The sequence below is a fragment of the Brachypodium distachyon genome, chromosome 4, assembly GCF_000005505.3.
Source record: "Brachypodium distachyon strain Bd21 chromosome 4, Brachypodium_distachyon_v3.0, whole genome shotgun sequence".
NCBI classification, from domain to species: Eukaryota; Viridiplantae; Streptophyta; class Magnoliopsida; order Poales; family Poaceae; genus Brachypodium; species Brachypodium distachyon.
In genome coordinates this window covers 37705094-37727505 of record NC_016134.3, presented here as the reverse complement: position 1 = coordinate 37727505, position 22412 = coordinate 37705094, and the positions used below count along the sequence as shown (strand labels likewise).

Genomic DNA, 22412 nt, shown 5'->3' with positions numbered 1-22412 from the left:
TTTTTTTTCTTCATCTAGAAAAATATTTGTCCCCGGCATCGTTAATCGTACTGCTCCTCCGCTTCAAATGTAGGCGCCGTTTCATTCAATTTAGAAGGAAAGTCGATGGTTTCAGACTGAAACTATGTGTGTCCTCCTAGGCATGTACATATCTGAAACAGTGCAAGTGCTAAAGGTCGATATGAATAGGTTATCTGGGAAGAAAAACTTGGGAAGAAATTTCCTACAAGTGGACGCGATGTTTAATCGTGCCATGGGTGTTTAGTACCACTAGTGTTTCTTTCCGCAGACGAAATCAGGACTTATTACTCTGTGGCACAGAACACTGGCCCCTGGGCTTGTCCGTATGCTATTGGCGTTGCGGCGAGAAAAGAAGAAAATCTAGCTGCAACCACTGACGTCAGGAATGCCGATTACACGGTAATCAAAACGAGCCGCGAATTCCAAGTCCAGCAACCGACACATCTTGCACCTACCTTATTATCCCAAGTTTCTTCAGAAGTCACACATTCTTTTGTGGTCCCTTCACTCCATGCACTGATATCAGACTTTACTATACGTGGCCAGTTCATGCTTGGTTTTCATTATAACCAAGAAGTACTATGATGGAGCTGCTTGGCTCATTTTTGCTTGCAAGGGGGGAGCACACGACGAACAAAACATGGTTCGCTCACACTGGAAAGTGTAGCAAACAATATTCAGGGCTGTACGTATGTACGTGCATACGAGCTGTCTATCCCTGGACCACAGGCACCAGTTGTGGTTGCATGTGTCAACACTTGCTCGATCCAGCACTGCATCAACCGGCCCGATCGCGCCTTCGTGTCAAAAGTATCCAAAGGTGGAATCGACGGAGCGCGTGGCGTACATACATCCGTGAGCTCGTGCACGGGATCACGTTGGCAGGTACGGCCCCGCTCCATCCTGGAGGCCGGGGCTACTCGACGTGAGTACTACTAGTAAGAATTAACTCGAGAAAACGGACGATGCTCCTGGACCACATTTAGTACTCCGATGCACTTGCTAATTGAGTAGTGTCACTAGAGGGAGGGGAGGGGTGAATGCAGCTAGCTAATCCCGATCCGATCTTAATAATGCGTGAAGCATCGGCGGTCGGACAGTACCAGGTCATCGCCCGTGCCCTGGCCAATACATTATTCCCCTAACGAATTGAACGACCGTGACAATCTGCGCGCATAATATCGAATCACGGGCACGAACGCACGTACGTACGTACGTGCGTGCTGGGTGCCGTGTTGCGATAAGCCTGTAAAGGCATGCATGTTCCGGCCGAGCGATCGGAGCTGGGATCCTTCGCTCGCCTTTTACTCCGGCAGCAAAGCGAAGCTCCCGATCCGATCCGGGGCGACGACACCGTACGTACCGCTGTAAAGGCTTGGCTTCATTCCGACCGAAGGGGGACATCGAACGCAAAGCGGGAGAGTAGTTTTAATCAGAGGCGTTGGCACGGAGCGTCGGGGCCAGACACGATCTCGGCGTAGCGTCGTGTTGCTGATACGACACGGCTGCCGCTCTTACACAGCCCTGTACTGTAACCGCCAAACGCGCACGGAGCAGGGAGGCCTCTGCTTCTGTATGCGACCTTGTTCGATCGAGGAGCCGTGGGTGCATGTGCCGGTGGGTAGTGGCAAAACGCTGCAGACGCTGGGCGCTCTCCTCCGGCCTCCGGGGGAAGCAAAGGAGCAAGCATGACACCGAGGACAATGGTACTAGCAGCAAAGCAGCAGGTGTGATTTGATTCGGTCACAGCTCGGCTTTGTAGGCGCTTTTGGAGGCGGATCCATCTGGATTCTGTTGGGGCCTCCGTGGCAAAAGGCTGCCGTGCAATGGAGGCCCGCCGATGCATGTTTTCTCCGAAATTTCCCTTGTCATCAGAGCGCAATAATGATCACAAGATGCAATCATTTGCCGGACGCGCAGAGCCTCTGCGTAGCTTAGAGGGCCCAGCCAGCCATGAAATGATACCATGAAGTCACGGACAAAGTCGTGACCGTATCACTTCTGTAAAATCGGAAAGTCAAATGTAGTGGCACTCCCATGCAAAAACGAAAGTCGCAAGGCCTAAACAGTTTGCAGGTTGAGGTTGCCATTCGCAGTCCATCCGATCAAGAGGTGAGACAACGGATTCGAGAGGATAGGAGGGAAGAATGGGACGGGGAGATTAGCTGACGAGCAAAACAGAGACGGTGATAGGTTGCCTATGGAAGTTTATCATCGTCGAACTGGAAAACCAGCGTGCCAATGCTTAGGGCAACTCCAGCATGGCGACACATTTGAACCTGCGCAGTCCGTTCGGCATGAAACCGACAAAATGCGTGCCCTCAGCGGGGCGACCCATTTGCGCAGCGGTCTGCATTTTGGTCCGCGTCGACCCATTCTCTCCAAATCTGAGACGGGTTTGCGTCTCTGCAGACTGGGAAGCCGCGCGGTCCACTCGTCCGCCTAGGTCAAACCCTTTCGCATTTCCGGGCCCCCAGCCAGTGGCCCAACAACCCCCCCCCCCCCTCCCTTTTTAATGGGACCGAGTCATCCCCATTTACTCGCCACATCCCCAAAACCCTAGCCGATATGGATCCGCCGGTGTTGCCTCCGTCCGCCTTCTCGACGAACGTGCGCGCGTGGCCGGGATGCTTTCCCAGCCGTTCGTGGAGAAGACCGTCGCAGTAGGCTTCCCCCGAGGCACGACGACGGAGGCGTACTACGGGTGCCCAAGATGGAGCACTGAGTAGAAGAAGCGCCGGAATTGGAGGCGATGCATATCGAGGAGGAAGCGCTGGCTCCTCCTCCTGCCGCGGTGCCGGCTCCTCCTCCCCCTGGATCCAGCTTCCGAGTTCTCGGGACTCCCGAGGAAGAGGAGGAGCGCCTCATCTTCTTCGCGAAGAAGGCCTCGTCGGAGCACGACGTCAAAGACGACGGCCGCCGAAAGGCCTTGGACAACGCAGAGATCGCCCGAGAGATGACGGCGGACCGTGCGTTCGAGCTCAACCGGCGGTCTTGGCATGCGGACCAGAGGCTGGCTCCTCCGGTACTCCTCCGCCAAACCGCCGGAGGTGCTCCAATGTGTGGATGAGGAAGATCTGTAGCTTTCGGGGGCAAAAAGTTGGCTATACTAGGGTGGGTTATGAACCATTTTAGAAATTTAGTTTTCCTAAGTGGTTCACAACCTTAGGAGGGTATAACCACCTTTCCCCCGGTGTAGGAGGACGACCGTAGCTAGTTGTATCGGTTTATTGTTGAATGAAATGAAGCAAATCTTTTAGGGTTCATGTTGTGTTCTTCCCCCAAATATTTGTTTTATTCTCAATTTGCGTCCCCCCGCTGGGCGCACATCCCGACCCAAACGGACGAAGGCCGGACTGAGGCCATTGTCTGTCCGACCCGCGACCCAAACGGACAAAAACGACCACAAAAGGTGATCCGTTTGGGTTGCCCTGCTGGAGTTGCCCTTAGAGGGGGTGGCTTTAACTTAGGAGATACGAGTTACCAGATTGCAGCGGACACAAGCCAGTGTGCCGGACGCGGCAGACGGCAAAGACCAGACAATTTACTTGCTACGGATTTAAAATAATATACCTGTAAAAATAATATAGTTAGGGCCAATTTTTGATTGTTTTGGATTGTAAACCATATTTTTTTTAAATAATCCATATTTGTTTCATATAAGTGATTGTGCTAAATCAACACGTCATGGAATAAAAATTAAGACATGATTCCAAGGCGATGGACCCCCATGACCATTTAAATTTGCTACTGGAGTACTGTAGGAGCAAAAGACTACTCAAACAAGTGTTTATGCAACCGAAAATGGCTTTTGGAGATCGGTCTTCTTGGAGTCCGAACTAAAAATATAAAATCATATTTCTGAATTTGAGAAAATTAGAAAATTTCCAATGTAAACATAGAGGTATTCTATATACCTATAAATTTTCATCAGGAAATACATTAATTTGTGATATGTGCAAAAATCATAAATTTTCTTTTGAAGATTTTAAATAGATCAACACTTTACCTTCTAGATCTACAATTTTATGATTTTTGCATCTTTCAACAAAAAATTATAGGCATCCAGAATACCTCTATACTTACACCCATTATTTCGAATCTCTAATATATTATTTTCATAAATAAGAAAAATGAAGAGCTCCTTGTAGCGTGTGAGCCAAAACATCATATTCGAGCAAAACCTCTTTCTTTTCATTGATACAGTACCCAGTTGCTCGCCCGCTTTCTTGGTTGAAATAGAGATAGATACTGTCGTTTCATCAATCTAGCGCATTTACGTAGTAAGCATTTCATATTTAGTGCATCTTTGATTTATATAAAAACCATAAGAGTAGGAAAATTTCCCTTTAGAGACACTATTCGACATTCATTCATTTGATTCAATGGAATGAATCATAGGAAAAACACAAGAATTCTACACTCCGTCTAGAACTTTTTTTTTCATTCATTTCCACAAACAATGGGACAATGATATTTAGTGGCATATGAACAACAAACTTTTACTTTTGTTTTGTGGTTTGACCTTAATCGACAATGTTTATTAGGATTCATGCATTTTCCTATTTCTGAGAATCAAACACCAATTGCTGCATCGCAGCCTTCTTCTATAAATGATGATACACCTTATTGGGTGTATTCTAGAAAAAAAATCAAACACCAAAGTCTATAAAATTCACGTGTTTTTCAATCCTTTGTTTTGCACATGCATTTCTATCACAATTCCGTGTTTTCCCATTCCTACGTTATTAATTCTAAAAATGCCGTGGATCAGAAGGCCCAGGCAAGTAGGCATAGGGCCAGCCGCTGTCAAAATAAGCTCGAGAGTACTCTTTCTCTTTTGTCCCTTGTCCGCGTTATCTTCTCCTGGCAAGAATCTTTGCATATGCACCGCACTCGTACGTTTCGCGATCGCTAGCTGTGTGCACGTCTTGGAGTAGAGCCAAATCATAATTGATCAACCATCCCATTCTGAAGAATTTCACATACGGGGTACTCTACGTTTTTTGTTTGGGAGAATTCACATACGGCCCTCCCGGTGGACTCCGACCAATTTATGAGCGGATCTTGCTGCGTGGCCGGGTAGGAAAGTCACATGCATGCTCGGGATCTTGAGTCTTCACAGCGGTACACGCGGCCACCGCGCGACGTGAGGGGCACGTCCTGATCAAAGTCAAACCATTACCAATGGCTGGCCGGTCTTCATCGCGCAGACCTGCCGGCCGCATGTACGTCAGTACCTACTGGCGCCGCTGCATATATGCATGCCGCGCGCGATGGTCGGCGAGATGGCAAAGCATGCATGCATCTTCCATCGTGGACCACGGAGGCACGGACGGGGACAGTACGTACGATGTACAACAAACAGCCACGATGTGAACGGCGCCGGCCGCCGCACGTACCTGAACTATGCGACTTCTGCGCTGCACCTTCGCCATCGTTTGGTTATGATGGATGAGGAATCAGGGCACGGGCATCCATCCAACGAACGGCCGGCCGCGCCAGTGCGCCAGCGCGCGTGGTTGCGTGGGCTGCGGAACTGACTCACTCCTGCTTTTTTTTTTTACCAGAACCGACTCACTTCTGCTTCGTACACCCCGTCCGGCCGCCTGCCGTGGATTTCTTTTTCTTTTTTAGAACAGCCTGCCGTGGACTAGTGAGAAGAACTGGGTCGTGAAAGGCCCATATATAGGCAATCCGAATCAAAATCAGGAACCCAGCCGAGTACGATACCACATCGGCCAGGGGCCCAGGAGGCCTAGGAGCCGGTCGTAGCTCCAGTGCTCCACGTTGAACTTATAAAAGGTAAAAGAAAACTGAAAAAGGCAAGTCAGAAACACAAACAAAAACAAGGGCCGCGCGGGGCAAACAAACAGCCCATGACCCACACACACGGCCACGCAACAGCCCAAGACACACACACACACGGCCACGCATGGCCAACCGGCTCAAGACTCCCAAACACAACGCCCGGACGAAAACAGCCTACGGTCTACGGAAGAAAAATAAGGAAACAGCCGATAGTCAATCCGAAGGAAAATCGAGCACCGAGACCGAGTACGAGACGACGTCGGCCAGGACAGCCCCGTGCCATATAAGCTAGCGTGACCAGCCCCCCTCGATCGATCTCTACGTACGAACCCAGAGTTGTTTCCTGCTCGCAAAAATGGCTACGAGCGGCTGGTCTTCGACGCCCCGACGCGCCGAAGCCCTAGACGACGACGTCGCCGCCGCTTCACCACCGGCGGCGCGCAAGAAGCAAAGCGGTGCAATCTGCAGCCGCTTCCACAGGCTGGACGTGATCGGCTCGGGAGCCTTCGGCGTCGTGTACCGGGCGCGCGACAGCCGCACCGGCGAGATCGTGGCGCTGAAGTGCCTCCGCGCCAACGCCAACTATGACGACGACGACAGCGGCCACCACGTCTCCGCCTTCGCCAGCGAGGTCAGCGCTCTAGAAGCATGCAGCGGCCACCCGTCCATCGTGCAGCCGCGCGCCTCCGGCCGCCTCGGCGGCGGCGAGCGCTTCCTCGCCATGGAGTTCGTGGGGCCGACCCTGCGGCACGTGATGAAGCGCGACCGCTTCGGGAGACGGCACACCGAGCTGGAGGTCCGCCTCATCATGCGGCAGCTCCTCGCCGGCGCGCGCAGGATGGACCGGCTCGGCCTGATGCACCGGGACCTCAAGCCGGAGAACGTGCTCGTGGACGGCCGCGGGAGCCTCAAGATCTGCGACCTGGGCCTGTCGTGCAGCGTGGCCGACGGGCCGCCCTACGCCAATCCCATCGGCACACCGGGGTACCGCGCGCCGGAGCTCCTGCTCGGGTCGACGGACTACGACGGGCGCGTCGACTCGTGGGCTCTCGGCGTCATGATGGCCGAGCTCCTGGCAGGCAAGCACCCTTTCCTCGGGAGGTCGGACACGGAGCATCTCAGCGAGATCTTGGACCTTCTTGGCACGAAAGACATCAAGGAGTGGTCGGGATACGACGACGGGCGGCGGCTTCCCGGAGGGTCTCAGTCAGATAGCTTTCTGCGCTACAAGTTCCCTTCTCCGACCGAGTCCAGGACGACCAGAGGCCCGCCGGTGCTGTCGGAGGCTGGATTCGAGGTCTTGAGCGGCCTTCTGAGGTGCAACCCGGACAAGAGGCTCACGGCGGGGCGCGCGCTCCAGCATCGGTGGTTCAAGGAGACCAACCCTACCAGGGAGTAGTTGACGTGCACAATGCACATAGCTCAATAGCTGCTTGTAGCAAAAGAGCTGTAAATTACAAAATGTGTAAGATTGTACATGAATTCAGTTAACGGATGATTATGGATCAGATAAGATATAATGTACTACTTGCGTGAATCTAGGCGCGCAGGATTTTTATTGAGTAAATTTTGGGAGAGGGACGAACGGGGCTAAGTTAACACTTAACGGGCAGGCTCTGAAGGTGATGTGGCGACAAAAACGAGCCGGGTAGGTCACGCGACGCATGATAGGTGGGTTCGACTTGTCGAAATTACCATCAAATATCTTAATTCCCTCAATTTGTGTTTTGTAAAAAAAAACTATCCGAATAGTTGTGGTTCCTGAGACTACGAGCAAGAACCGTGGTTTTGTGAAACTCTAACAGCAAGACGTACGGTATTGTGAAATTTACTCATTTTTATTGGATCCTTTGGATCCTGATAATGCAATGATCTACTACTATCAAACAGACAGGGTTTGGCTGGTTGCACCGGTACTACTCTAGTTCACATGACCTGCCTGGAAGTACCCGATATGCTCTTCATGACCTGCTTGGCTACATTACATACATCGACCTCCGTCCAAATAGCTGCTTGTAGTAAAAGGACTGTAAATTACAAATCTAAAATTGTACTCCGTACATGAATTCCTTAGATCTGGGAGTACCCCAGTACTCCATATAAAGAGTTGGGAGTACCAATTAGATCTGGCCTTTCGTTTAGCAGGGTATTTTAGCCTTTTTCTTTTACTAAATGCAGTGGTAATTAATTTCTCCGCCGCACGTTAAAAAAAAGAACTGCTTCGTGCTCACACCGCCCCTGTCTATTCCCCATCGATTTGTTCCATCGTCTTCCTCCTTGCGGTCTCACCTGCAGGCTGCAGCTCCCTCGCCGAGTCGCCACCATGCACCACCACAGCTACAACAGTACAGTGTGTCGGACCCACCACATGCACGGCGCCCTCCTACAGACCTCAACTACCACAACATCGAGTCATCGACGACCGCTACGACGTCGCACACCAGCTGCCGCCGCCGCACTAGCCGTTGTGGACGACGATCGCTAGTGCGGCCTACGGGCCCGACGCATTGGCCACGGCTGGCGCCACCCACACCCTGCCCCCCGGCCTATCAACCCACCGCCACCGCAGATGGGCGCACGAATCACAGTGGGCTCGTTGCCGCGCGGTGGTAATTCCGGCCCGTGGCCCATGGACGAAGCCAGAGAGTCATGCCTTCGGCTGCGCGGTGGGGAATCCGGCGGCCATGCAGGGGAATTGTTCGGTACTTCTGTGTGGACGCGAGGCTATGAGAAAAAATAAAACAAATAATTGATTGCGTTAATTATAGTTTTATCCTCTAGATTGAGGTACTCCGTGAGTTTTGGAGTAAGTACTCCATAGATCTAGTTGTGGAGTACCAAATCATATTAACTGTTGGATCGGCTCATAATAATTTCGGAGTACCGTAAAAAAGCTCTTAGTTAACGGATGATTCTATATGGAGTACACTACTTGCGTGAAGCTGGGCGCAGGGTTTTAGTGCGGAGTAATACTGCAACGGTATGCACTGAGTTTAACTAGCCATGAAAGCTGGGCACAAGATGTTGGATGATCCCCACAATCCCATGACCTACTATTAAACAGGTTGGCACTTGGGTGCATCGGGAGTATCGTGGTGCCTTTGGATTGAGCCACCTGTCAAATTTTGGCTAGCCAAATAATTAGAGCTCTTTTACGGTCTTCGGATTTAATATGAACCGTTTATTTGCCCCGATCTAATGGCTACCATTGCACCGAGTCAAAAAGACTAAGGAGTACCTCGAATTGGATGGCAAACTTGTAATTACACAAGGGTGCTTTGGTTTTTTCCTTAGGTCAATGGGATTTCGTTTGCAATTAAGACAAATAGAAAATATTTGTTCTCTCCTGATCTAATCCACGCTCCAGCGGAGGGATGAGGCCGCCGTGGCCTCAAGTGCTCCTGCGCCGGCTGAGGGGACGAGGCCGCCGCCTCAAGGGGCGTTGCGCCACCGGCTCCTCCGTTGACACGCCATCACAGTGCCGTCTCATAAGAACTTCTGGATTAAACAAAAGTTGGGCAAGAAGAATAGAAGATGCGCTAGAACAGCCTGCATGGCTGCGCCCCCCTCTCCTACTCGATCCGCATGCGCGAGCGGCCGAGCGCAAGCACTGGCACAATAGGAAGATTGAGTACTATCTTCTAAGCATTGAGGAGAGACACCGGATGCTACTGCTTGGAGAAGGATCTAGGGTTTATGAATCGCCTGTGACGATGGAATTTTGCTTTTAATATTTACCACGTTTTAAGAGATTCTTAGTTGTGCTTATAGCGTACTGATATCATCATAATTTGCTGATTAAAGAACACTTTGATCAGAAAAGGAGAGAGAAAGGATCGGGGATTGTATCACCCGATTGATCATTTCGTTCCAGCAATTGCAATGCAGCGGCCAAATTGACTGCAGGTTTGCGGCAGAGATGGAATTAATTGACTATTAGGTTAAATAAAAAAGTGTTCTCTAATCACTAAAAAATATTAATGTCCATATTGCCCTTTTAAATCAATGGTCAGATTTAGTTGGTACTCCAAGTCACCTATATGGAGTACAAGGGTACAGCAAGGCATAGTTTTGTTTACCCATAAGTTGGCCAAGTTGGACAAAAAATAAACTAGAATTAGCTAAAGGAAGCCATGCAAACAAAGACTAAATTTTAGTCATGACCAAAAAAGTTAGCATGGTATATTACGGTAACAATCCAAACATACAAGCCTGGGAGTACCCGATACGTTCTCCATTACCTACTTGGCTACTTACATTGACCTCTGCAAGTCGTCCAAATAGTCTCTAAGGTGCAAAGCTAGAAGAAGGGTGGCAAGATGCAAAAACCCAGACAAACTCTACACAAACTCTGAAGGATTGCCAAATTACAGAGGTTCTTGTGGCTCTCCTCCTCGACTACATACTAGCCTACATGTCAGTTTCTGAAGCTGATACCGAAGCAGCAGGAGAAGGAAACTAGCAGATCAATCAATCGCAAGTCTGTCCATCACCAGTTTACAAAAGAGAAAATTATATGTACAAACAGGAAGACCAGTGGCATGTCGTTGACTATTTGGCCATTACCAAGGACCAGTCAATGTTCTTCGCAGGCACTGTCGCTTCTTCCGTCCAAATTGATCCTTCATTTCGGGTACATCCTAGAAGTGAAATATACCAGAACTGGAATTCAATTTCTGAAGTTTCATGAAATAGCTGATTCTCAATTGAGAAGATTTATTTTTCAAATGAAACTATTCTGCCCGGTTATACCATGTAATGAAATAGTTTCTTAGTGAAAGAGATCAATATGTCATAACTCAATTCATTAAACCTTGAATTGAGTTGTAAACTTTGTAAATGGGTTGCATATGAAGAGACACCACATTTTCAAATCAAACCAAATAATTTAGCTGCATTTTTTCCCAGATGTTTTTATCAAAGTTTGAGACTCCAGATTACCGCAGTTTTTAATATAAACTTATGTTGATATATTTCACTTTTACTTCCATAGTTTGAGTAGGAACTTCGACCATGTAACGTCATGTTTTGTTTCTATGGAGTAGAATAAGGCGTCAAGCCTTTTCCTCTAAAAATTTCCACCATGTAACTTCAATACTGAAGTCAATTTTTCTAGTAAGTTACATGTTTTACCCCCTAGCTATGACATACAGAGTAATAAATCAGAAAACCCCATTTATTTCTTCTTCATCCTTTTATACTGGTATAAGAACATATGTGCATTATTCAGCTACAATTTAGCCAGTGTATGAACTTTTCCAATTCTTGACCATTGACTCAGATACGTCATGGCGTGTCATATACCATGTAAAATAAGTGGGAATTCAGTTAAATCTTCGAAAATCCTATCCAACTCATTTTATCAATAGATTGAGTGATTTTTTGTGTTCTCAAAAAATTGTAGAACACATTAAACATTACATTCGAAAACATCTGAATTTGTGTCTTATTTTTGTTCCATTGTTATGCAGGCCCCCTAGCAATAGGTACCTTGCATAACTTACACCATCCACATGTAAGATCTACTTAGTCCTAAAACATTTTTAAAGCTCTAGGAACACATTAACCTCCAGGGTCAAACTAAATCACCCTATAAGAAAATAATTGTAGCAAACAGTAGGCAGAATTTGTACTAATTTTAATCTATACATAAGAACAGGAAGTTTCATATTGACAAAAGACATGTAATTACCTCGTTTTTCTGCATTTCCATAATCTCTGCCTGCATGTTGACGAAATAAATCAGTACTCCATACTAAATATAAATAAATAGCATGTACTACTATGCAGAGTATGTATTGTATTCCTATTTACTCAGACGGTTGGCAGTCATGTCTAAACTACGCTAAGAGTGTAGGATCGCTACAAGCTGCAAACAGGAATTGTGATCTTGATATCCTGCCTATTCATAATTTTCCAGATATATAAAATGTTCAAAAGAAAATAATGGCCCACTTTGCACAAATAGATGCTACATTCTTCATTTAACTGCAAAATATGCGGAAGACTAGATACACAAAACACTTCTGAATATCAGAAATCTAACTATCTAAGCCATGACAACAAGTCTTACAGGGGAGGGGTGGGGGGGGGGGGGGGGGAGGGATAATACTACTGCTACAATGAGTTGTTCTGAAGGCGAGGAACATCAAAAGTCAATGCAAAAGCGACACTGAACATTTCATACCCTGGTTCAAAGATTTAAGAATGGCATTATCGTTTGTTTCTGAGGGACAGAGGTTGTACAAAGTACAAACAGACAGGAACAACTCATAGTGAATGGTACACCCCAACTCTCTGATGCCAACAACATGGACAAAATAAACTAACAGTGGGGTCTACAAACTGAAACTATCCACATCAGAATGTCTTCTACGAATCCTCCTTTGCACGGAATGAACTGAAGTACTCCCTTCGTTCCATAATTCTTGTCTCAAATTTGCCCAAAAATGTAATATTTCGACAAGAATTATGGAACCGAGGGAGTAGCACATTTAACATGTACAATAGCATGGTTTACAAGAAAGCTACCTGTTCCCTCTCCAGTTTCTGGTTAAGCTCCTTGAGTTTCTGAACTTCAGCTTCCAATTCCATCGTATAAGCCTATGCAGTTAAGGGAATTGTTACCAAGACAGGAAACTTCAGCAAATTTCCTGCTTAAAGAAACATGGGTAACTGTTCTACAGGAAGGCATCAACAACATTTCCCAGTGAAGACTGCACTGAGCAATAGCTCAGCTTAAAAATTGAGCTATATGTCCTAAATGATAATTTCCTATATGTGATCATATTTTCAGCTCAACCTGGCTTCATGAGTGAGTAAAAGAATGCGTGGATTGAGTAGCAAATGTTAAAGACCTGCTTGCGGGCACGGGACCTTGCAGCGGACTCCCTGTTCTTGATCATCCTCCTCTGCCTCCTTTCCACCACCTTCTCCACGCCGCCACCAGCCCTTCTCCCCCTCACAATTCCATCAAACGAGTACGGCATTGGTTCCGACGGAGATGAGAGATCCTCGCTCCCCTTGCTGTCAGAATCAAGCTGGTTAGCCGCAGTTTGCACAGCCCCGGCGTTGCCTCCCACCCCCACTGCCCTCGGCACGAGTCCATTGCACAAGGCCAGATCTCCCATGCCGCTCGGCGGGAACCCCAGCATCGCCGCACCGGCGTCGTTGGCACCCGGGAAGTTCCTGTAGAAGGCAGTGTTTTTAGGGGCAACGGGTACCGGGTGCGGCGGAGCGTTGGGAATCTCTCGCACCACGCCGGCTTTGACCAGGAATTCCTCCAGGGTCATCTCCCCGAGCGTCGCCTGCCGATGGGGCTGCGGCTCGCCACCATCCGCTCCAATCGCAAGCGGGTCATCGCGCACGAGGTTGCGCCACACCTCATCGACCGTCTTGGCGCTGAGCGTGCGGGGCAGGGTGAGCGAGCCCTGGCGCTGCAGCGAAGTCGGCGGCGTGCCCGCGCCCGCGCCCGCGGCGGAGGCTGAGGCGGAGGCGGAGGCGGAGGCCATGGCCTGCCTCTCCTCGGTGGTCCAGATGCTCCGGAGCAGCTCGTCCATGTTCATGGAGCTGAAATCCTTCCCGAGGCCGCCGCCGCCGAGCGTGCTCTGGAACTCCTCGAACGTCAACGAGTAGACCGACCCCTGCCTCGCCAGCGGCGTCGACCCCCCCACCGACGGCCTGTGCTCCGACGACGACCCGCCAGTCTTGAACTCCATGATCCCCTCTGTCCCTCCCCACCTGTCCTCCGTCAGCATCAAAGGAACACGGACCCCAGGAGACAATTCGGAGCTATGGGCTCAAATTGCTGCAAGTCACATGCGTTTCTCGGAAAAGGCTAGAGGCAGGGGAGGAGAGGAGAGTGGTGGGTGAAGGCGAAGCGAGGCGAGTGAGACTGGACGACGACGAGTTTGGTGCGGTGTGGTTTGGGTGGCGGCGCAGAGGATCCTGGTCGTGGGCAGCGCAGTGGAGCGGGAGTGCTCCTCCGCCCGGTTTATACGTGGCGGGCTCAGGAGGCGTCGACTACCAAAGACGGGGACAGGTGGGCCATCAGGAAAGCAACGCGTGGAGGCGTCGGCTCCGTTAGTTTTGCTTCCATCGTTCCATGGCGGCTTCCGGACAAAAAATATCCCCAGAGGCCAGGGCGGCTTGTCAGTTAATGGGGCCCGATGCCCAGTCTCCGATGGGAGAAAAGTGATTCGTTTCTCTGTCTCCCTTCTTTGTGGGCCAACCTGCCGGGCTGTGCGGAGCAAAAATTCAGAGTTTTGTTCTTTCTGAACAAACCTGCAGAAAACTTCCAAGTTTCCGCGTGACAAGGACAACGTGTATGGAGAAAATATAAGTGCCTCCGTATAATATCCATTCGGTAATTTTTTGAAATTCAAACATCAAATCAGGAGGTGTCAACGCTGACAAGAAAAAACCGGAGTAACTGTTCATTCATCGAAAATACTGTCTTCAATTTGATAGTCAACTCAAAAAGGAGAAATTAGCAAATCGAGTACTACATAGATTCGTGAATTTTGTTTTGAATTTGCCGTTTTGGATCTTAACCGCAGTTACATGTAATGAACTTGGTGAACCTCTCTAGCAGTTCATTAAGACAAATTTGTCTACTTCGAAGTTAAGATGTCTCATGAGTCATGTCAGAAGTTGACCCTTGATCAAGGAGTAGGCACATGTTATCTTTCTTCGGAACATTTGAACAAAGCGAAATGGACGCATTTCATGCGGGATAATTAAATTAAAGTTTCATAAGATAGGATCTTTAGCCCTTGATGATATATATTAACCACGGAACTGTCAGTGGAACCAGGGGCGGAGCTACGTGAGGGTTCCCCGGTGCACATGCACCAGGTCCAAAAGGTTTTTTTTAACAGTAATTAGATCTTATTACTAGTCCGTGCACCGGGTTAACTTAGCAAGAGTGCACCGGGCAATAGAATTTCTCTCGTCGTTGCAACATGGTGCACCTAGGTAAAAATTCTCTAGCTCCGCCCTTGAGTGGAACAGTGTCTTGGAAATAGTAGTGCATGGACGTTCGAGCAATTTTTTCTATAAAAACAAGAACCTAGAGCAGTTACCATATTCACTTTCTTATATAGATTAGGTAGTGTCTCTACTTAATTCAATTTCTCTAATGAAAATTCTATGGAGTATAAGTTTCATTTTGGTTCTTCCAACACAATGTGAATCTAAACTTGAAATTTGAATAGATAATTTGTGGATCAAGACTACCTCCTCTTTTTTTGAAAAAAATATATTCCTTCTGTTCCTAAGTATAAAATGCTTTAGCTTTGTCTGAAGTCATTTCTTCAAATTTGCCCAGGTTTATAGAAAAATCTAACAACATGTACACCTCCAAGTTATTTTATTAAACCCGTCATGGTATATATCTTCGTAGTATACTTATTTGATATTGTAGATGTTAGTACATTTTTTCATAAACTTGGTCAAACTTTTAAAAAAAATTGACTTGCAACAAGGCTATAACGTCTTATATTTAGAAACAAAGCTACTATACCCCTATTGTCCTGGAAAAGTCACGTGATAAATGCATGTGGTCAAAGCAAAAAATCAACTACTTGCTCCGATGTGAATTAGAGCAAGTCCAGCAGTTCCTCTAAATTTTATCCCTTATATCTCAAAATGCATGATGGACGTTCCTAAAAATATTCTCCCCTAAAAATTTCCCAACTCCAGCAATTCTCCTAAAAGATCTCCCCTATTCTTTATTTTAAGAATTTTCTCTAACTACAAAAACAAAAAAGACACATATATAGGCATACGGCAGTGCCAACAAATTTATAGGGGTTGCCTCCACTGCCCCCAATCTATAGGGGGGAAGAAGGGGTGAGTCGCGGACGCTGATTTTTCAAAGAGAAGATAGGGAAAGTACCGGAGAGATTTTTTTTTTGCCTTTTATCCCCTAAAAATGCGATCCGGAAAGGTGATAGGAGAACTGCTGGACTTGATTTTAGCTCAGGTGGTGGGTTAATTCCTTGTGCACCCATATTCAAGTATCAGGCTTGACATAAATGTTCGCATTTTCTGGACCGTCCTTTGAGAGTGGGGTCGTCTGAGGAGGATCCCTCGCCCATCCTTTGTTACATGTTACCTACGCTAGTTAGTGACAATCAATTTGTTTTATCCGGTGTGCTATCATCATGTGATAACTTGCTCTAAGAATCCCTTTTTGTTTGTATGCCAGGTTTGGCCTCACAAGAGAGCTCACTGATCGAAGATCCTCACCTGTAGTGCACTTTTTATCTGAACGTTGCCTTTTTATCGCAACCTTGGAAAGCTGCAAACATGACAAAAGTGCACCTTAACTACATCATCTTTCTTCTCCCTCCTGACTCCATGCCTTGGTGGTCTGGATTCTCACTTGGCGCATGCAGTCACCCGAACCATTTGAGCACACGCACCACATGTATATTATGCAAAGATGTTCCTATGCTGCTTGGCCGAAACAACATTTTGGCAGGAAAAAAAATGAACGAGAAAAGCTACTTTTGCTGAAAGTAAAAGGAAAATCTCGAACACAATTTTTTTCTCGAAAACAAAAGTAAAAGGAAAATCAAAGAACATAGAAAATAAACCACATGTTCAGGCAAAAAAGAACATATGTATTCATGTAACATGTTCTATTAATAAAGTAGGAAACTACTCAACCTTCTGTGGTGGTATACATCTAATCTTCACCCAACTGAGTTCGGTTCCTCTATAGATGTCTCGAACGATCCCTACCAGAACCAGAAACAACAACAACAGGTTTGCATAGTCTCCACAGCCCAACAAGGGTCCTTCAAGGCCCGGAGCATGCAAAGCACAATGCCTAGCAGAGGAAAAGGCTAGCAATGGCCAATGATAATTATGCTAAGTTGCCAAGGTATCAACCAAGCACATGGTCCCTTTTTTTTTAAAGCAGGCACATGGGATGACGCAGAAGCATCGCTGCTCCGTCCCTTGGTGGTTCCACGTTCTTTTGTCCCCCTTGGCAGAATCGGAACAACAGTCCGTAAACAGCTCATGATCTCCATTGAAGCAGCACCAGCGTATTCTGAAATTGATGGGATGCGTTCCATCGAAGGGTTGTCTGGATTATGCATCGAGGAGTCTCTGAACTTCACTCACACGTCAATGATGAAAGCCTGGAGAACTACCTTAGGTCCTGACTCCTGAGCCCTGGACATAAAATGAGTTTTGATGTCAAGAGCTAAAGCATGGAATTTGCGGCGCTCGGGATTTTTTTTTCTAATTCTATTGTCCATAAGGAAACTAAAGTAGCAGGAAGGGGACGGAAAATCATATGAAACAAGTGAAGTTGATAAGCATTAGCACATTATTAACAGTATGAGAGTGACAGATACCAGTATCTGGGGCATTTGTAATATTATAGTGCCAATTTTCATCGAAAGCATAAGGTCCCAAAGGCTGAAAAGTCGTGAGACTAATGGTTGCTTGTTAATGGTGAACACAAATGATCGGAGGCAAAGGAATAGTTCTGAGATGTGAAGGTCAAAGTGTGACCTCAACTAGAGGTAATTGGGCCATCTGCATCAAATAATTTCTGAATTGTTCTACCCTTACATAGTCTGAAGAATTAGTTAACATGTGTATCATGTTAAAAAATGCTCCATAGTTCTGGGAAAATGGATGAATTATGTGTGGCTATAAAAACTAGTGATACCCAGGTGAGGTGATATCGAACTACCTGCAAACATCATGATGATCTGATGTAGAAAAATTTATATTGTTCGTCCCTCAATTTTTTAAGAAGCATGCAAATTGTCCCTTATTTTTAGCATTTTTACAGTACCTGATACTCCAAAAGCATACCTGAGAGCACCAAACGTATCCCACCTTTTGATAACAAAAGGGTAATTTAGTCTTTTCCCCTCGTATCATCCGATCGTATGCCCACGTCCAGCCCAACCCGACCCAGACTGTTCTCCATCGAGCCGCCGCCGGAAACGATTGCTTCGTCGTCCCAACGTGATCTCCAGGAGCGCCGACCCTGTTGTCTTCCCTATCGAGCCACAGCGCCGCCTCCCTGCTGCCGTCCGCTCACCGCTCGGATCCTCGGCCGGATCGAGCCACAGCACCCTCGCCGCCGTCCGCTCGCCGGCGCGAGACCCCTCCCACCGCCGGCTAGCCTGCACCAATGGCTGCTCTCTCAGTGCCGTAGACGACAGGGGGGCCGTCGCCCTCTTTTATTTCTACTTTTCTTTTGTCTTTCAACTGTTGCCGATCGATTCTGGTGTTGATGTGCCATGGTTTGGGGTTGACAAATTGGAGAAATTTGGACCATGATTTGATCTACTTTTCTTGAGGCTTTGATCTATTGGACCACGATTTGATCTAGCGTTAGAAAATAAAGAGGTAACCATCTTCATACTGTAAAACATATCCGGCTGGGAACAGACTGCAACGTGATTGCTCCGTGATCTGATCTAGCATTAGAAAATCAAAGCGCGGCGCGCGGCTGCCCAATCGAGCGGCGCGGCTGCCCCGACCCCTCCGCCGGCATGGCGGCCCAATCGAGCGGAGCGGCGGGCTTGTCCCCCCGCCGGCGCGGCCGCTGGGTGGCAGATTGCGGCGAATGGGTTATGTCACACGAAGCTTTTGTATTTTTCTTTTAATTGCAAACCAAAATCCATGGGAAAGGACCAAACTACTCTCATGCAATTACGATTTTGCCCTGTAACTTGAGGTACTCCGGTGGCTTTCGACTCGGTACTCCGTAGGGCTGATGATGGAGTGCCAGATAATACCAACCACTAGATCGGGACAAATAAACGGTTCATATTAAATTCGGATACCGTAAAAGAGCTCTTATTTTTTCGTATACTTTTTGTCGGTCAACTTTGGAAACAGGACACCAATGGTCCGGTTTCGGTGCGAAGGTGTCATGGTTTTGCCACCCGACTTGCCATTTTGGTGTTTGGTTGACTACCTGATTGGGCCCGAATCCTAAACAGTTGACAGAATGTGTTCATGAGACGCTATGACATTTCCTCTTGCCAACCTGGGTTTACTCGAGTCTTTTCTTGAATTCTGAGACGAAAACAAATGGATTCGGTGCTAAAAAGAAGACTAATGCCGACATGGCAAGTCAGGGAAAAAACCATGCTATGTTGGCACCAAAACTGCTTCAGATGAGGTGAGGGACCATTGGTATCCGGTTTTGATAGTTGGAGGACGAAAAGTATATGTTAAAAAGTTGAGAGACCATTTTCCCTACTATGCGGCACATTGAAGGATGAAAAATATACTTTTCTCTTTTATTTATATAAATAAACATAATGTTGTTTCCACACAGATACAAAAGTGGATGTTCTCACTTTTCTCGATTATATTATTATGCTTGATGTGAAAGAAAAGGCATAGTATATATGCTAGTGCATTGTAGCTTTATTTAAAACTAGCATGGTGTCCTGAGCAATCGCGCGGGAAACATCTGTAATCATGCATCATTATTTTCTAAACTAACGTGGGTATGTATTGTTGTGTTATTTACGTGATTATTAGTTGATAAAAAAACATGTCTAATCAACCCAATATATCTAGAAAAATATAATTAACCAATCTTACAACCCGTATAAGTATGAAAGTATATTGAGCTGAATCTGTTTTCTTCCTCGAAAAGAAAAATTGTTGTGAACATGAGACAAAATATTTCATTTACAGAACTAAACGCTAAAGCGTGTGTCGGATGGTCGCTCAACTTTTGCATCGGACTTATTGTCTGTGGGTCATATTAGCTTAGTGTGTGTAAGTAAAGTTCATATCATCTACCAACCATTGGTCTTTACCCGAGATGATTGAAACAAAAGTCAAATTCACGTGTCAAATTGATGGATCGGTTGTTTGCATTGGTAGTCGTGTGTATGCAAAGTTATATTAGTAGGTGAGATTTTCGTGATAATACATCATGATGCAAGAGTGAAGTTCTACTTGATTATTCTATCGATACTCGGATTAGAGTTAGATTATTTGATATATCTTTCTTTTTTTGCGTTACTTTGTAGAGATATTCCATAATAAGTGTTTGGTTCGCTGGCCGGTCATTCGCTCATTCATGATACTCTCATTCACAAATGTTGGTATATTTGGTTTCGTAAAGACCATGCTTTGACCAAAAATTACTTTAATAATAAGTGCTTTTAATACATGAAATTTATATTAGTATATTCGTCTTCAAAAGTTCTTGCTAACAGATGTGGTTTCTATCATACAAATTACATATTACTAAAGTTATTGTGGGACAAAGTCTCTTGCTTTAATGAAACAAAATATGCAAATCTTTGTGAAAAGGAGGGATTATTAAATTAGTAGTCTGAACGGTTCACATTTTCTCAGCACTAATATATTGATATGTAGAGTAATAAATCTTCAACTGCCGTTAATAACTCATCTTTGTAAAATTCAAAGTTATGCGTAGCTCACATTAACTAACGATATATTTGTAGGTAGAGTTATTGTTTTGCAAATACTATCCACTCTCCTAAATCTTTACCGTTAAATATATGATTTAATGGTTTACATAATTCAGATTACATGGATAACATAGAGTTTTCTCTCTAGAACCATATATTTGCTTTTATTATATACTACCTTCGGCCGGATTTGTAAGGCATGTGCATGTTCCTAGATCACCAATTTAACTAACAAAATGTCAGCTAGAGGCCTACGTACGTACTTGTTACTCCTAAGGAGTACCTGCTAGCAATGGTTTAAACAATTTACATGTGTTGGATTAGACAGATAAATACACCAGGATGCTTGGCAGTTCAAAGGAAGGCTGTCAGCAGAGCAGAGGAGTTGACACAACCATTTACTATGACTGAAATTGAAGAGGCTTTAAAGCAGACGAAAATTATTACAGCTCCAGGTCCTGATTAACAAATAAGTACTCCCTCCGTTCCATATTAATTGGCATGGATTTAGTATAACTCCGTTCCATGTTAATTGGCGTGTACTAAATCCGTGGCAATTTAATATGGAAAGTAGGGTGTATTTAATTATCACTAATAATAGCATATTGGGCCACAAAAGCAAATATTGACTTAATTACCACTAATCTTAAATCACATTGATGTTTTATTGCTAGCCCGTCGTATATATTCCACTCATTATGTTGTCCGTTAAAATTAAGATCGAATTATCAAAATACTTCGGATGATGTGGATCAAAATACTTGGTATGATGTGGATCAACGCGGAGCCTACCATAGGTATTTCTCATATTTCTTTCACTTATGAAATCTTGATCCGTAGATATAAACTTCAATAGTCAAAATAATCTAGATAACGTGGATAAACACGATCGATGTCTCTCCTGATACCATTTGTCGTGCCTTTATATTATATACTACCTCCGTACCATATTAAGTGACTCAAATTTGCTCAAATATGGATATATCTATACCTCAAAAACGTCTAGATACATGTAATAGTCCGTCACTTGATATGGGACGGAGAGTGTATAAATAGATCCGTATATTATGGGATGGAGTCATCTAATGGGCCTGCCGATCGATGAGGGACAGCATGTGTGTGTTGCCAATTGATCTAGTATTGATCTCTGTCTATTATGCCGAGAACGCACAAAACAGAACGCACACACGTATATAAAGGGAAAATTGTTAATTATGTTGTGTTCGGCTGGGCTCTCCTCGAGCAGTTGTGTTCGGCCGGGACTCTCCTCTAGCAGCCAGCTACATACATCAACGTGCGTGTCAAGAAAGAGAAGGGTAAACGTTTTCTACGTCGTTTTATGGCTCTAGATCTCAGATCCAACGGTTAAAATAATTAGAGTGATGTAGATCAACGTGGAGCGTCCCCCTCGGTACCCCTCATATTGCTTTTAGTATATAATAAACTAGCACGGTGTCCCGAGCGGGAAACATCTTTAGTTTTTTCAATCATATAGATGTGCATTGATATATTATTTCAAAGAATCCAAAATAATGACAGATGTGTCTCATTTGTACGTGATATTAAATAAATATAAGAAATTAAATCTCAGGCCATGGTAAGCCAGTTGGCCATTTATAAGAGTTGACATGTTGTGTCGTGATATTAGAGTAAGACGCTCAAATGAAGTTCAATCATGAGCATGATTGTAGAACGACAGAATTAATCAACCTTGATCCACCAAAGTAGAATTAACTAATCATCCCGTGTACCAAAGGAATCAGAATGCAACTTACTCGGTAGTGGAACTGCATGATACTAGAATGCATGGCAAGTGAAGCAGCCACTCAGAGAACTGGTCGGGCCATTCTTTCTATTGTGCGATGTCATTTTGGTCTTCCTCGAAATTCGTTCCTCTTTACTTGCTGCTGCGGCATCACGCATCCCCTGTGCTTTTCTTCGAGCAGACCTGAGGGTGTTCTTTGCCCAGAGAAGATGATCGTTCCTTCTCGAGTTTCATCTGAGATAATAGACGTACAGACATGATGGACGCGAGTCTCTGACACAACGCGGAAAATGTTCAGACGACACTCAAAGTCTGACGCGCCTAAAGTTTGGCTTTGGAGAAGGACGTGTTTATCTGAATAGACAGGGCCGTGC

At 45.9% G+C, this 22412-nt stretch overlaps 2 protein-coding genes across 2 annotated transcripts; one reads left to right on the top strand and one right to left on the bottom strand.

Annotated features, from left to right (window-relative positions):
- Nucleotides 1–6187: 6187 nt before the first annotated feature.
- Nucleotides 6188–7270, top strand: LOC100828423 (putative cyclin-dependent kinase F-2). The gene has a single exon (XM_003576554.2). It carries the CDS (start codon nucleotides 6188–6190, stop codon nucleotides 7229–7231), a length of 1044 nt encoding a protein of 347 aa, XP_003576602.1. The 3' UTR covers nucleotides 7232–7270.
- Nucleotides 7271–9983: 2713 nt separating this feature from the next.
- LOC100845340 (bZIP transcription factor TRAB1) lies at nucleotides 9984–13813 on the bottom strand. Its single transcript, XM_003578180.3, has 4 exons — nucleotides 12690–13813; nucleotides 12364–12435; nucleotides 11525–11554; nucleotides 9984–10472 (listed from the first exon to the last, which is right to left on the bottom strand). Exons 1-4 carry the CDS (start codon nucleotides 13587–13589, stop codon nucleotides 10395–10397), a joined length of 1080 nt encoding a protein of 359 aa, XP_003578228.1. The 5' UTR covers nucleotides 13590–13813; the 3' UTR covers nucleotides 9984–10394.
- Nucleotides 13814–22412: the final 8599 nt, after the last annotated feature.

Coding starts and splice junctions, on each gene's coding strand:
- LOC100828423 (XM_003576554.2), top strand. CDS start 6,188: ATGGCTACGAGCGGCTGGTCTTCGACGCCCCGACGCGCCGAAGCCCTA.
- LOC100845340 (XM_003578180.3), bottom strand. CDS start 13,589: ATGCTGACGGAGGACAGGTGGGGAGGGACAGAGGGGATCATGGAGTTC. Junction 12,436..12,689: donor GGTCCCGTGCCCGCAAGCAG/GTCTTTAACATT, acceptor TTAACTGCATAG/GCTTATACGATGGAATTGGA. Junction 11,555..12,363: donor AGAAACTGGAGAGGGAACAG/GTAGCTTTCTTG, acceptor GTCAACATGCAG/GCAGAGATTATGGAAATGCA.